The sequence below is a fragment of the Corvus moneduloides genome, chromosome 13, assembly GCF_009650955.1.
Source record: "Corvus moneduloides isolate bCorMon1 chromosome 13, bCorMon1.pri, whole genome shotgun sequence".
Taxonomy (NCBI): Eukaryota; Metazoa; Chordata; class Aves; order Passeriformes; family Corvidae; genus Corvus; species Corvus moneduloides.
In genome coordinates this window covers 11,670,098-11,682,262 of record NC_045488.1, presented here as the reverse complement: position 1 = coordinate 11,682,262, position 12,165 = coordinate 11,670,098, and the positions used below count along the sequence as shown (strand labels likewise).

The window sequence follows — 12,165 nt, the reverse complement described above, 5'->3', positions numbered from 1 at the left end:
CATCAAACCCATTGCCATGCGAAAACCTCCAAGGTCATGGAAAACTATGAGCAATATTGAAGAAATACATTAATTGCACCAAGGAATGCTTGATTTACCAAATATAAAAATTAAACTTTACACTCATTCACAGGATTAAAAGCAGAAAGTAACTGCAACGACATTTCTCCACTGAGACTGCCTCCACCTTTCCCAGGAGAACAGGAAACATCCTACCATAAAAATGCAAATGGGGTAAAGCTTGGAATAGAAACATTCCTGCCTCTTCACAGCACTCCCTAATTCCTGGCAACTTCAGCCAGCAACTCATTAGCTCTGATTTCCAAACTCAGGGCAGTATATTCATACCGTTTTTAGGTAATTATTTTTATTTACTTCAACATCTCATTGATAGTAAGACAGATGGAGAGATGGTATTACAAGGCCCTGGAATGACAAGACACAGGGAATGGCTTCCCACTGACAGAGGGCAGGGTTAGATGGGATATTGGGAAGGAATTCTTCCCTGTGAGGTGAGGGAGGCCCTGGCACAGGTTTCCAGACAAGCTGTGGCTGCCCCTGGATCCCTGGAAGTGTCCAAGGCCAGGCTGGAGCAGCCTGGGATAGTGGAAGGTGTCCCTGCCCATGGCAGGAATGAGCTTTAAGGTCCCTCCCAACCCAAACCATTCCATGATGTCCATTTCTCAAGTTTACTTTCACTTTCATTTTCACACCTCCTCAATGGCACAGAAGTCAAAAAGTCTGGAAAGATGAAGCAAAACTCCACAGAGTTTGTCACAGAACACAATAATTATCCATAAAAGAAAGAAATGTCTCTTTTCCATGGGGATCAAGAACAATGAGCAGGCACTGAACAGTCAAGGTCAAACTCCCCCAGATTCTTCTGTAAGTATAAAGGGAAACACCACATTTGCTTAACTGCAGTGAGGGAAATGGAGATGAAACATTCAAAAACTCTTTTATAACAGTAAAGATAGTTAGTTAAGCACTGGAACAGATGGCCCAGGAAGGCTGTGGAGTTGCTATCACCCAAAGTTTTCAGAACAGGTTAGAAAAACAGCTGTCTGCAATATTACAGGTACAGGTAATTCTGCCTGGAGGTCTGGATAACCTCCTAACATCCTTTCTAAACTAATTTTCTAAGATTCTGTGGAAAAAAAAAAAAAAAAACAAATCCCAGACAAATTTAGGTAGAAGACTTGAAAGAGCAGAAATTGGGAATACACAAAGTATTTGTTATTTTATTTCAATATTTACTATTTACTGGATGTGGTTCAAACCCTCCTGTGATTTACAGTCACTTCCTAAACCAGCTCTGGTGAAGACAGTACTAAAAACATGAATAAAACCTCATTATCCTCACTGAGTGATTCATTCCATCAAATACCTGTGTCTGAGAGGGAATGCGCACCTCAGCTTCCAACTGCTGAGTTGGATATGTCCACTCTGGCTTTGATTTCCTTGTTGAAACCATGGAATTGCTGGATGGAAGTGGTGCAATGTTACCTTTACCAGAGGAATATGTGCCATAAATTGCTTCCTTTGGCTTTGGGAAGGTGATGGTGTCTGTGCTCTCAGGGTCCAGCCTGCTACTGATCTCTCCTGTACAAAGAAAACATGGATTGCAGGTTTCATTCACTTATTATCAGTTATTCATTTAATCACATGGCAAATAGAGGCTTGATCGGCTGGTCAAAGACATGATTTCCAGCACCACTGGCTTAACACTGGGCAGAGCTTCAGATATGGATGCTTAGAATTTGAAATGTGCAGGTAGGAACCCAGGAGAATCTCAGGAATGAACAGGAAGCAAACCCTCCCAGGGAGGAAGAAATCTCTTTCCTACCCAGTTGCAAGACACAGGATCCTCCTGGGCTTTATGCACTGCAGAATTTGGTGAGTGCTCATCTCAGAGCTCTTTCCTTGGGAGATAAAACCACAGCCTGAGAGTGAAGCTGGAGATGCAGCTGAAGGTTGTTATCAATGCTTTGTACTCACCTGCAGCTGATTTCTTGCGCTGCCTGGGAAATTCAGGGAAAGGTGCTGCTCTGGATACAACAGGAGGGACTGGCAGAGTTCTCTTTGCTGCTGGAAGGATGAGCCTTTGGCCAGTGAGGCTCAAAGGTCCTACAAGAAGATGACATTCCTGAACAATTCCAGCTAGGAAAGAAAAGGAATTCATAGCAATAAGGAAAGAATTAAGCAAAGGCAGGCCCAAGTTCTACATCAACACTACAAAAGTAGCAATTTTCTTTAACTGAAAGATTCCTATCTTTCAATATTCAGTGTTTTACCATGAAGGAAGGTGAACTTTGCCTATAAAAATTGACAAATACATGCAAGGTATTGTACCAGTGCTAATTCTCAAAGGGAACTATATGTTTGTACATCTATAATTAGATGCTTGTAGAATGCAATTTAATATGCAGAATGGATGAGAATTAACTCTTGTAAAGCACAATATAATCATGTAATTATGAATATAAGCTGATTGCTAAAACAATCCAAGTCTAGTTAAGATTGTACAATTAATAACCAGCTGTTAATCATGGCAGTTTATTTTGACTGGTATTTAGAAAAGAACCTCCACCACACACAAAATTCTTTCCAGCAGCAGCTAAACCCTGTGAGTTCCAAGAACTGGCTCAGGACAATGCTCAGCACAACACACACTACACCCTCCATCAGCTACCACCTGAAGTAAGCAGCCTAAAGTTCATCCCTACCCTTTGCAACGTCTGATCACAATTCTTGGAAGTCTAGAGGTGGCAGAAAATTCAGTTCCCAGATATCTGCTGCAAATTGCAGCCCAGCAGCACCCGGGGGGGGCCCCCAGGACTCACCTTTTGGGGTGTCGTCTTCTACCAGGGGTAAGGCAGAATTCAGGGAGTGACAGGCAGGCAAAGCCCAAGGGCCGGTAACTTTGTGACCTTTCCCTGTCTTCTGACTGCACATCTAGAAAGAGACAGAACCTTCTTTTAACAAAGGGAAATCTGGGATTTACAGACATTTCTCTACTCCTGCAGCAATAAATAATAAATATAATTTCTGCTGTGACCCTTTCATTAAGATTTAACAATGTACCACTACTTCTACTACTCGTGAACATGCTACAGTATTGCCTACTGCTGTTACTTCAGTAATTTAAAATAAAGTTAATTAAATTTAATTGATGACTTGTGTACTATTTAACGAAGGAATCCAGGAAGTTTACTCAGTTTTAAGAGAGTAGTATAAATACAATGTTTCTTGACAGAACAGTCTCTAAAAATATAAAATGCATACACAAGCAAGGAACCAGAAGGAAAAAGAAACACTTTAAAATATTAGCTTTTAATGAGTGATTATCAAGCTTTTAATACAATCCAGGCCACGACTGGGATCTTGGAGCACTGTTGGGTCATAATACTGAGTAACAGCACCCAGCAACTTTCTAGAAAGGGAGAAACAACTCTCAAGAACTGCTCAGAATCCTAAGAGGGAAATGAGACAGATCAAAAATTAACTATTCTAATCTTTCCTCCCAATTTGTCTAACAACACTGCCCACGAGAGATGAGGGAGAGAGAAAATAGAGAAAATCTGTACTTTTAATCATAATAAAATATCTTTCAGAGAAGTCGCAGATCCTCATTTTAGTTATGGCCATTATGGAGCATTCTGCTTTAAGCGATGGAGGTGGATGAATCCTTATGTCCTGGCGTTCCAAGAAAATCGCAACAACCATGGAACAAAGATTAACTTTATGCCAGCTACCATATAAGTGGCTTGATATTTGAGAAAAGGAAATCATAAATCACGCTTTCCTGCTCACCCTCAGCCCCAGCAGTTTGGTGAGGCCACAACAAAAATAAATAAAAGGCAAGAAATTGAATTAAACAGTGATTCCTTTTCCAGGCTGTTGCTGCTGTATCAGTAAGGCAGCACTGATTTTATTCCTGGTGAGTTTTATCCTAATTTAAATCCCAGTTATGAGGTTTTGTTATGATAAACAGCAATGAAATACATTTTAATTCTTTTCATAGAGATGTAATAAGCTACAAGGAAAAGGAGTTCAGGTGGAGTGTGTGAGTTCAAAAGCAGCCTGGAGGCTTGGAGTTTTTTTAATTGGAGATAGAGATTTAATTCTTTTTTGCTGTAGCCTTTAATTTCTCTAAAGTCCATGCCAGGTGTGATGTTAAAACAAGGACTGATACAACAGAAATGTAATTTAATCTCTCATTTACACTGCCCAGTGCCATCATTCACTTCCTTACAGGCAAGAGTGGAACTGTGGAGCTAATCCACAACAGCTCCCCATGAAAATTCCACCCAGTCCCTATACCTTTCCATGTTCTTTTAGCACCCTGATTGCTGCATTAGCTCCCTCCTGAAGAATTCAGGGAGACACCAAAGCAAAATCTGCCAAACTGCTTCCATTTTGGGAGTATTTTCACTAAAATTAAGCCAACACAATTACAAAAATAAGACCTCAAAAATAATATTAAGTTCTGCAAGAGAAAGGTTTACTTTTAACATCACTGATTCATCAGGGGCATTTTTAAAGTTCAGTTTTGTAGGGCTGGAAGGGAGCTCTTAAATTGCAGGGCAGACTAAGGCTGACTTGCCTTAAAATATGCTTGGAGTGTGCTAAAAAACTATTTTTTTCATTTCAAGTGCTTCTGAGTGTAATTAACCTGGGACACAAGAAAAACAATTCTATTACCCTTTCTAAAGTGTTTTTCTCCTGTGGATAAGCCTCTCCCACTTTATTTTTGCTTTCTTCTTCGTTTTAAATAGGGCACTTGTTGGAACACCACAGGAAATTTTCTGATTAGTTCTCTATTTGTTTTCTTTTTACCTAGCAATATTTAACTAGAACTTTTTCTTTTTTTTTTGGTAAATATCTTTTTAAGTATTTTTTCCTCCAGTAAAAAACAAAGACTGGTATTAAATACAGAGAAAAGATGAGTATTGTGCACCAAACCAGGAATAGAGAGACAAGATTTGGTAAATAAATATCAGAAAATCTGAGGATTGGTAGTGATGGGGAAAAAGGGATATAACAGATTAATCTATTGTTCCATCTATCTTCTCCAAACTGTCGTATTTGTTTTTAAGAAGTTGCTGTCAAGATTTGATGGACACAGCACTTCTCCTATAAAGGGAAAGAGGAAGCACAGCAAAATAAAATCAATGGAACTAAGGTCACTTTTCAGTATGTTTAGGAAACTGTCAGGAAAGAGCTTGGAGAAGGCAAGTTTAATTGGAAGAAACTGGGAATTGCATCTTTAACAACAGGTTTTATGTTATTCTTACCTTCTTTAAGCTCTTAAAGTGACCAGAGATGGCTCTGAACTGTCAATTTTCCACGTACTTGGAAAAATCAAGCTTTGCCCCTTTCCTGACCTACTGCTCTCTAGCTCTCCCAGAAATCCACCTCCATCAGAATTCCTCCCTAACAGGTGTGAAAGAGAATAGCTGGAGAACTTTGGTGAATCCCACATCTGCTTTTTGAAACAGGCACCAGAAGCAGCACAGAAGGAAGTAAGGAAGATAATTGCTGGCTTGAACCACAATATGTTTTACTTGTGGGCAGAGGGCCAGCTTACACGAGGCAGGATATGTAGGATCAACTTATTGGAATTCAGGGATGAGCCTCCATTCCTGTGTGGAGCCAGCTGCAAACCAGCAGCCCATGGCATCCCAATCAGGCACTGAGTTTTGTCAAGGAATGCTGAAATGCACACAAACAGCTTCAGCAGCTCTGGCTGCACCCCTGCCTTGCAAAATGACAGTCAATCTGCAATTCCAGACGACAAGAACTGGATAAAAACTTAAAACAAATGGTGACCTTTCGAAAGATTAATTTGTTTACCAACAAAATGCTCTGTGTTTGTCAGGTGAGATGGGGGTGACCTTCACATTCCCATTTCCAGGTTGAGAGGATGCTGACTGCAGTCATCTGTTAACTCTCTCTCAACAATTATTTCCTTTTTATTTTTAGTGACAAGAGGATTTTATTAAATCACTGTGCTGCTTATTACAATTACACACCGTAATACAAATGCAAGGAGCTTCTTTTGATTTACTGTAGTGTGACATCAATTTGTTTAAGTCTCATCCTGCTACCACTGCCAAACTCTGCTTTGGCTGTAATTAGAGCCACATGCCTGGGTTTAAAACACAGTCAGATTTAGGGTACCAAAAGACCTGGATTTCTTCTACAACTTCTTCCAATCACTTGAAATGAAAGGAATTGCCCTGCCTTGCTTTATAATTTTGAAAATAAATACACTTTCAACATAAGCATTAATGATTAGCAGGATGCAAATGCTGAATAAAGAATGAATAATAGAGGATATGATTAAAATGGTTGTGCTCAAACAAGTGAGCTTAAAAAAAGCCCCAGAATCACCACCATCACCATTAGAGCCACACTAGATAAGATGCAACTCATAAAGGCTAGAAATCATCACCATATTAAATTCTACCTCATGAATAAATGAAAAGGTTCCTAAGTTTACAGTATAATATACATTTATAAGAAAACAAGGACCCAAAAGTGCCAGTATAATTCTATAACAGAACAGCAGTCCTATGAAAATGGAAGGTAGAGCTGTGAATCTTTTCTACATTGCACCAGTACATCAGAATTATTTTTGCTGCATTTCAGATTACTGTTCTTTTGGCTGGATACTCCATGGAAGTATACATATTTAATAATTATCCACTCATCATTTTTCATCTCTTATCCAGATATAAACTGCAAAAGAAAGTGATGCCCAGTCTGTGTTTCAAACAGAATGACAGCCCTCATTTTAAAATAACTACAGAATTTAACAGAGGATGAAGCATTATTATCAGACCCAAAAAACGTACAAAAGGGCAATAGTTAATTGTTCTTAGTTTCTATGAAAAAATCCAGCATCAGCAACTTTATAATACCAAAAGAGCAAGAAAAGACATCATTTTTGGTGAAACAGTGAAATCCTGACTAATGATTTTTCCAACTACTGGAATGGCAGGATAATAAAAAGTCTGGGTAGATTTGTGCTTGACCCCTCAGGTCACCTCAACTCCTGAATTTTTAACCTCACCACGCTTTCAGCTGCTCAGCTCTCCTTGAAAACTCCTGGAATACACCTGTATGGCGCGAGACAAGCAATTAGTTTTTAATTTACTTGGATGAGAGTCATTTTTCCATGGATTTTTTGGGAGCCGCTCGCTGACCCCACGGACACACCTGAGGCACGTGCGCGTACGGACAGCGCCCCCTGCCGGCCGCTCGCCGACACCGGGCAGGTGCCACCGGCCCCGATTCCCGCAGCGACTTGAATCTAAATTTTATCCAAATTAATGTCATTTCAGACCTGCAGCTGCACACAGATTCACTGCTGCTACTCATAGTAATCATATATATAATGTATAATCATATAGATCATATAAAATCCCTCCTTTAAGTGCTGGCAGACACCACATTTAACAACAAACACAACTCAGCAGTGGATTTAACAACTGCAAAATTTTACAGCCAGCAAAGGCAGAACATCCCAAACCACACGTTGTACCCAAAGATTCGAAAACTTTGAAGAGAATAAATTGGAGAGGAAATACCTGCTTGGTTTTTGACCTGTCAGCTCCTCAGCAACTGCAAATATGTATCTGGGAGCTTGACTAATTCACATTAAATGCTCGTAAAATAAGTCCCCAATAAGTTTTCTGTGCGCAGTGCATGTTTCAGGGAGAGTGGTAAAACACATGGCTCTCTGCAGTAGGATAATATTCCTCTCTGTGAGTGTTTTAGAGTGGTTCTAAAAAGCTATTAGCCATGATGCTTTTTTCTAATTAACTCTATTATCACAGGGTTAGACAAATCACCTCTTAGTCTGGGCAACAGCTTTCAAAAATCATTTTTTATAAGTGGCAGCTCACAACTGTGCCATTCACAGATTCTCTTTCTGTTGTTTAAAACCAAATACCCCAGAATATCTCCTAGCGCACTGGGCTTGCTGCAGGATGCTTCTGTCACTTAAATTAAATTGCAGAAGAGCATCCCCATGTGAGACCATTGGGTGTGTGGACCACAGTGCTGTGCTAAATTTGTGAACATAATTGATTTTGGGAGGGATGGCTGTGCCTACTCTTGGTTTTTTGGTTTTTTTTTTGAAAGCATTCTTTGCTAAAAATATCATCTTTACATTCAACTGCTGCAGAACAATTGCAGAATTGGCAGCAGAACTGAAAGTTGCAGTTGCAAGACAGAAATTTGGAAGAATCAAAACTTGATCTTGCGCAATTTCAACATTCCCAGAGCAAAGAATGGGCTTTTAATTCCTCCTTGATCTTTGGGTCCAAAGATCCAAAACTCCCCAAGCACCAGTTTATCTCCTCTCCCTGGTTTTCCTGAGATTACTGACCATGCACATTCCCATGTATATTCATACTTTTGCTGGATGGGGATCTTGGTACATAAACCTGTGATATTACAGATTTCCCGCAGTATTATCACTCAAAATGGTTTGATCCTTATATATCCATACCAAAAAGTAGGAAATTATGAAGAAATTACTTTCACTTAATTTTTTTATTTAGGAGTGATACATATTAATTGTAAGAGTACAAAGCTGCATATAATGAACCCATAAAATAATAAAAGTTACTTACAGGAGCAGATTTTTTCTTAGTTATAAGTGGCAGCCTGGTCTCAATGTTGGGATGTTTTAAACCAGCTTTACTATCAATGTTCTCTGGCTCAAGCATGATTTTAACGTCCATTTCCACCTGCTGCTGAAATATAGAATAGGGATAATCTTAAACTGCACAGGGGCTGAAGTGTTTAGAGGCAGAATATGTCTAACATGCTGTAAATTTGCAAAATGATGATAAAAACTAATATTATTTGACTCCACACAGAACAGGGCAAACAACAAAGCCTTTTGATTAGATGGAAAACTTTGCAAAGACTTGCAAATACTATCCAAATATACACTTTCTTCAGACTTTGTTCAATTAATTCCATTCCCAGCTCTGACATTTCCACATCTGCACACCTTTGGGTTAAATACGGAGTGGAAACCCAGTCAGGTTTGACTCCCTGGATCAGCACAGGTCCCTGTGTCATGGTTTACACACTCACCATCCTTTGGGAGGGGGTTCCCTGTGCTTCCCAGAGAGGATAACAAGAATCCAATCTACCTTGGCTGTGTCTGCCAGACACTGGAATTCAGGAATCACCGACCTGATGGACCATAACAGCTCCTCTGGATCAGTTACAGCTCATTGACTCAGTGCAGGAACAGCACTTGATTATTAGTAAATGACCAAAAAAAAAACCAAAACCCTGATAATGATCAGAATTAAAACATAGTAGTTCTTAATGCACTCTGTGATCTGCATGGAATGAGCTCAACTATTCTGCTAATAAAAACCATGATGATTTAAATCCCAATGGACAGAAAAAGACTTCACAAGTTTCTTCTTGTTATAAGAAATACCTAAAGCATACCTAGAAAAGCCAGAGTGATGCCCTATGTTTTTATTACAGTAGAAGTTTCTTAAGTTGGAAACATTTTGGTGCATCTTCTAATGTATAAACATAAAAATAAATCCAGGAAAATTCCAATTTTTACAAATAAAATATGCCATAAAAAGTTCAGGAATCATTAGATGTGTATTTGAAGTATTGAACAATTGTATTATTTTGTGAAAGCACTAAAAATGGCATAATTTATTTATCTACACAATATATTCTCTCTTCTTTTGATGGTAATTACAAGCAGATGTATCAATGAGATGCTCATTTAGATTTGGGGTTGTAAGAACACAAGTTATTATCCAAGCCAATTACTCTTTTACCCACATGGCTGCACAGAGACAGAAAGTTCAATTTTCACCTCATCAGTGCTTTTGTGGTATTTATTTTATTACTATAACACACCGTTATGCGGGGAGGAAACTGCTGGTGCTATTAAAAAAAGAACTGGGGAGAATTGAGCACCTTCTCAATTAAAACAGGGGATGATTCCCAATGCAAACTCCTCACTCAGGCTGACAGGGAAATGATCAATGCTGGGGGGGAAAGTGCCACACAGGATAACAAGAATTGAAATGATTAATAACAAACCACCTGATAGAAGTGGCTTTGTCAGCTTAGATGTGTGGGAAGTGCCAATCCCACGTCTGCATGGATGATATTGAAATTCTTCCCAACTTAAATGTTATCCCGGGCTGGGAGAAGGTTCCTATCTCAGCTGCTCCTTCTACTGAGAATTTTTTAACACTTTCAGTCATGGGGTATTATCAAAACCTGAATCCATGGGGAGTCAGAGTATTATGGGATGCATTGGTACCCTACAAGACAGCAAACACTCATTGAATGTGGTCCCTGGCAGAACAATTAGTGTGTGATTTCAGACCTGAGAGCCCTGGGACACACGTGGGGCTGATCTGCTGCATCTCTGGACAGCCACAGGCTCAACTCGTGGCAAAACCAGCTGCTTCTGACAGGCACCAAAAGGAAGACCCCTGGTTGAGAAAGAAACAGGCAGCGAGGTTTCTAAAAATTACTTAGATTTCACCTATTAAACCCATGCTGCTTTCATCCAGTTCTATCCAAATGACTGTATTTTTATTTAAATTTGCATTCAGCAAAGGTAAAATCCCAAGAGTCAGCAGAGCACTGCTGTAGCCACTTAGAATTGCATTTACCTTCTTTTTTTTTTTTTTTTTTTTTTTTTTTAAAATTAAAATCGAAACTAAACTACCTTTTTCTAGGTCAATACTCCCATTTGCTTTACAAGATTCTGTCACCACAGGTTTTGGGTCTTGCAATAAAACATGTTTCACTTACCACTTAGGGGGCTCTTTTAAATTTACTTCTTTATTACCAGCTGAAGAAAGAGTTAACTCCTGGCCATTTATAACATTTAAATAGCTTTCAGCATGTTTCTGTTAGAGGGAAAAAATGATGTTTAGACATTACTAAAAGATAAGTAATTTTAATTTTATTAAATTCAGTTCATTAAGCAATCCAGGTCTTTGCTTGACTGAAAAGTTGATAAACTTTGTGCCTCTGATGGACTAAAAATCTGATTTTGGCTAGTGGGCACAAGATCAGCTAATTCTGATGACCCAAAAAAGGAAACCAACATTCTGAACTGTAATGTTGGAGTAATCTCATCTGCTGCTGATTGGAAAGGGGTCTTGCAGGACAACAAAAAGTGGCCCCAAGTGAATTATTAACACAGACTTTAAAAACGGGATCATTTTCTGGATCTGCTCTATTTTACTTACTCTCAGCCCAAGTTCAGTTCCTTCAGTTGTTGTTCTGAGGTCACAAATATCCACAGCTTCTACATTTCCTTTCAAGTTGTTTTTTTCCATTTTAAGCTTCCGAAGGTCTTCTTGAATCTAAAAAGCAAGTTAGGACAAAAATCATACGTGTAACCAAACCCCATGGGATTCGGTAGAAGGATTTAATTCAAATCAAATTATTCCTAAATACAGAAAAAAGATCCATGCGACTTCCCATACTTCTGTACCATTATAAGATAATATAAAGCAAATGTCTTTAAGTCGTTGATAGTAGAAAGGCTGGAAAAACTCAATTTTAAAACAAACCTCACAAAGCAGTGACAATAAACTTCAGGACTGAGGTTCTCTGCCAAGGAATGATGTTTGCTCATGCATCTCACACACCTTTTATGGCACAGGTGGTTTCACGGGGCAGGGATCTTAAAAGCCTTAACGAGAGATAAAATCTCCAGGCAGCCTGTGAGGAGACCACACGTCAAACTCGTATATTTACGTTAACTAAACAACTCCGAAGTCTCAAACCCCGCAGCATTTACAGACCAAGCCCTGGTCCGACACGCACCAGCCGCTCCCCCTCACGCAGGGCCGAACCCCCCCGCACCCCGCATCCCTTCAGCAGCATCGGGACGCGCCTCGCCTCAGCCGAGGGGCGACTCGGGGTACCGAGGAGTGACCCGGGGTGCCCTGGCTGCTCTGCCGGGGCAGGAGGAGCCGGTCCCGTTGCTGCCCGCACCCACCTGCCCGGCTCCGGCCCCGCTCCCGCCGCGGCCATGGCGGCACCGCCTCACCCGGCAACGGGACGCGCTGGCCGGGCCGCACCATCCGCCCCGCCGCGGGGGGGGGGGGGGGGGGGGGGGGTGAAGGGGGGACA

The 12,165-nt window shown here is 40.2% G+C and overlaps 1 protein-coding gene across 8 annotated transcripts in view; it reads right to left on the bottom strand.

Annotated features, from left to right (window-relative positions):
- Positions 1-12,123, bottom strand: part of IQCH (IQ motif containing H) — a 50,211-nt gene extending 38,088 nt beyond the window's left edge. For 3 of the 8 annotated variants that reach the window (XM_032123167.1, XM_032123172.1, XM_032123171.1), the window contains exons 1-9: positions 12,032-12,123; positions 11,601-11,751; positions 11,274-11,390; positions 10,831-10,928; positions 10,397-10,505; positions 8,646-8,768; positions 2,844-2,955; positions 1,999-2,160; positions 1,388-1,602 (exon numbers count right to left, since the gene is read on the bottom strand). In XM_032123167.1, the coding sequence (XP_031979058.1) occupies positions 1,388-1,602; positions 1,999-2,160; positions 2,844-2,955; positions 8,646-8,768; positions 10,397-10,505; positions 10,831-10,928; positions 11,274-11,363 (909 nt within the window). In that variant the 5' untranslated portion in view covers positions 11,364-11,390; positions 11,601-11,751; positions 12,032-12,123. The remainder of the gene's footprint in view (positions 1-1,387; positions 1,603-1,998; positions 2,161-2,843; positions 2,956-8,645; positions 8,769-10,396; positions 10,506-10,830; positions 10,929-11,273; positions 11,391-11,600; positions 11,752-12,031) is intronic. The other 5 variants (XM_032123173.1, XM_032123174.1, XM_032123170.1 and 2 more) reach the window with 4 other exon arrangements.
- Positions 12,124-12,165: the final 42 nt, after the last annotated feature.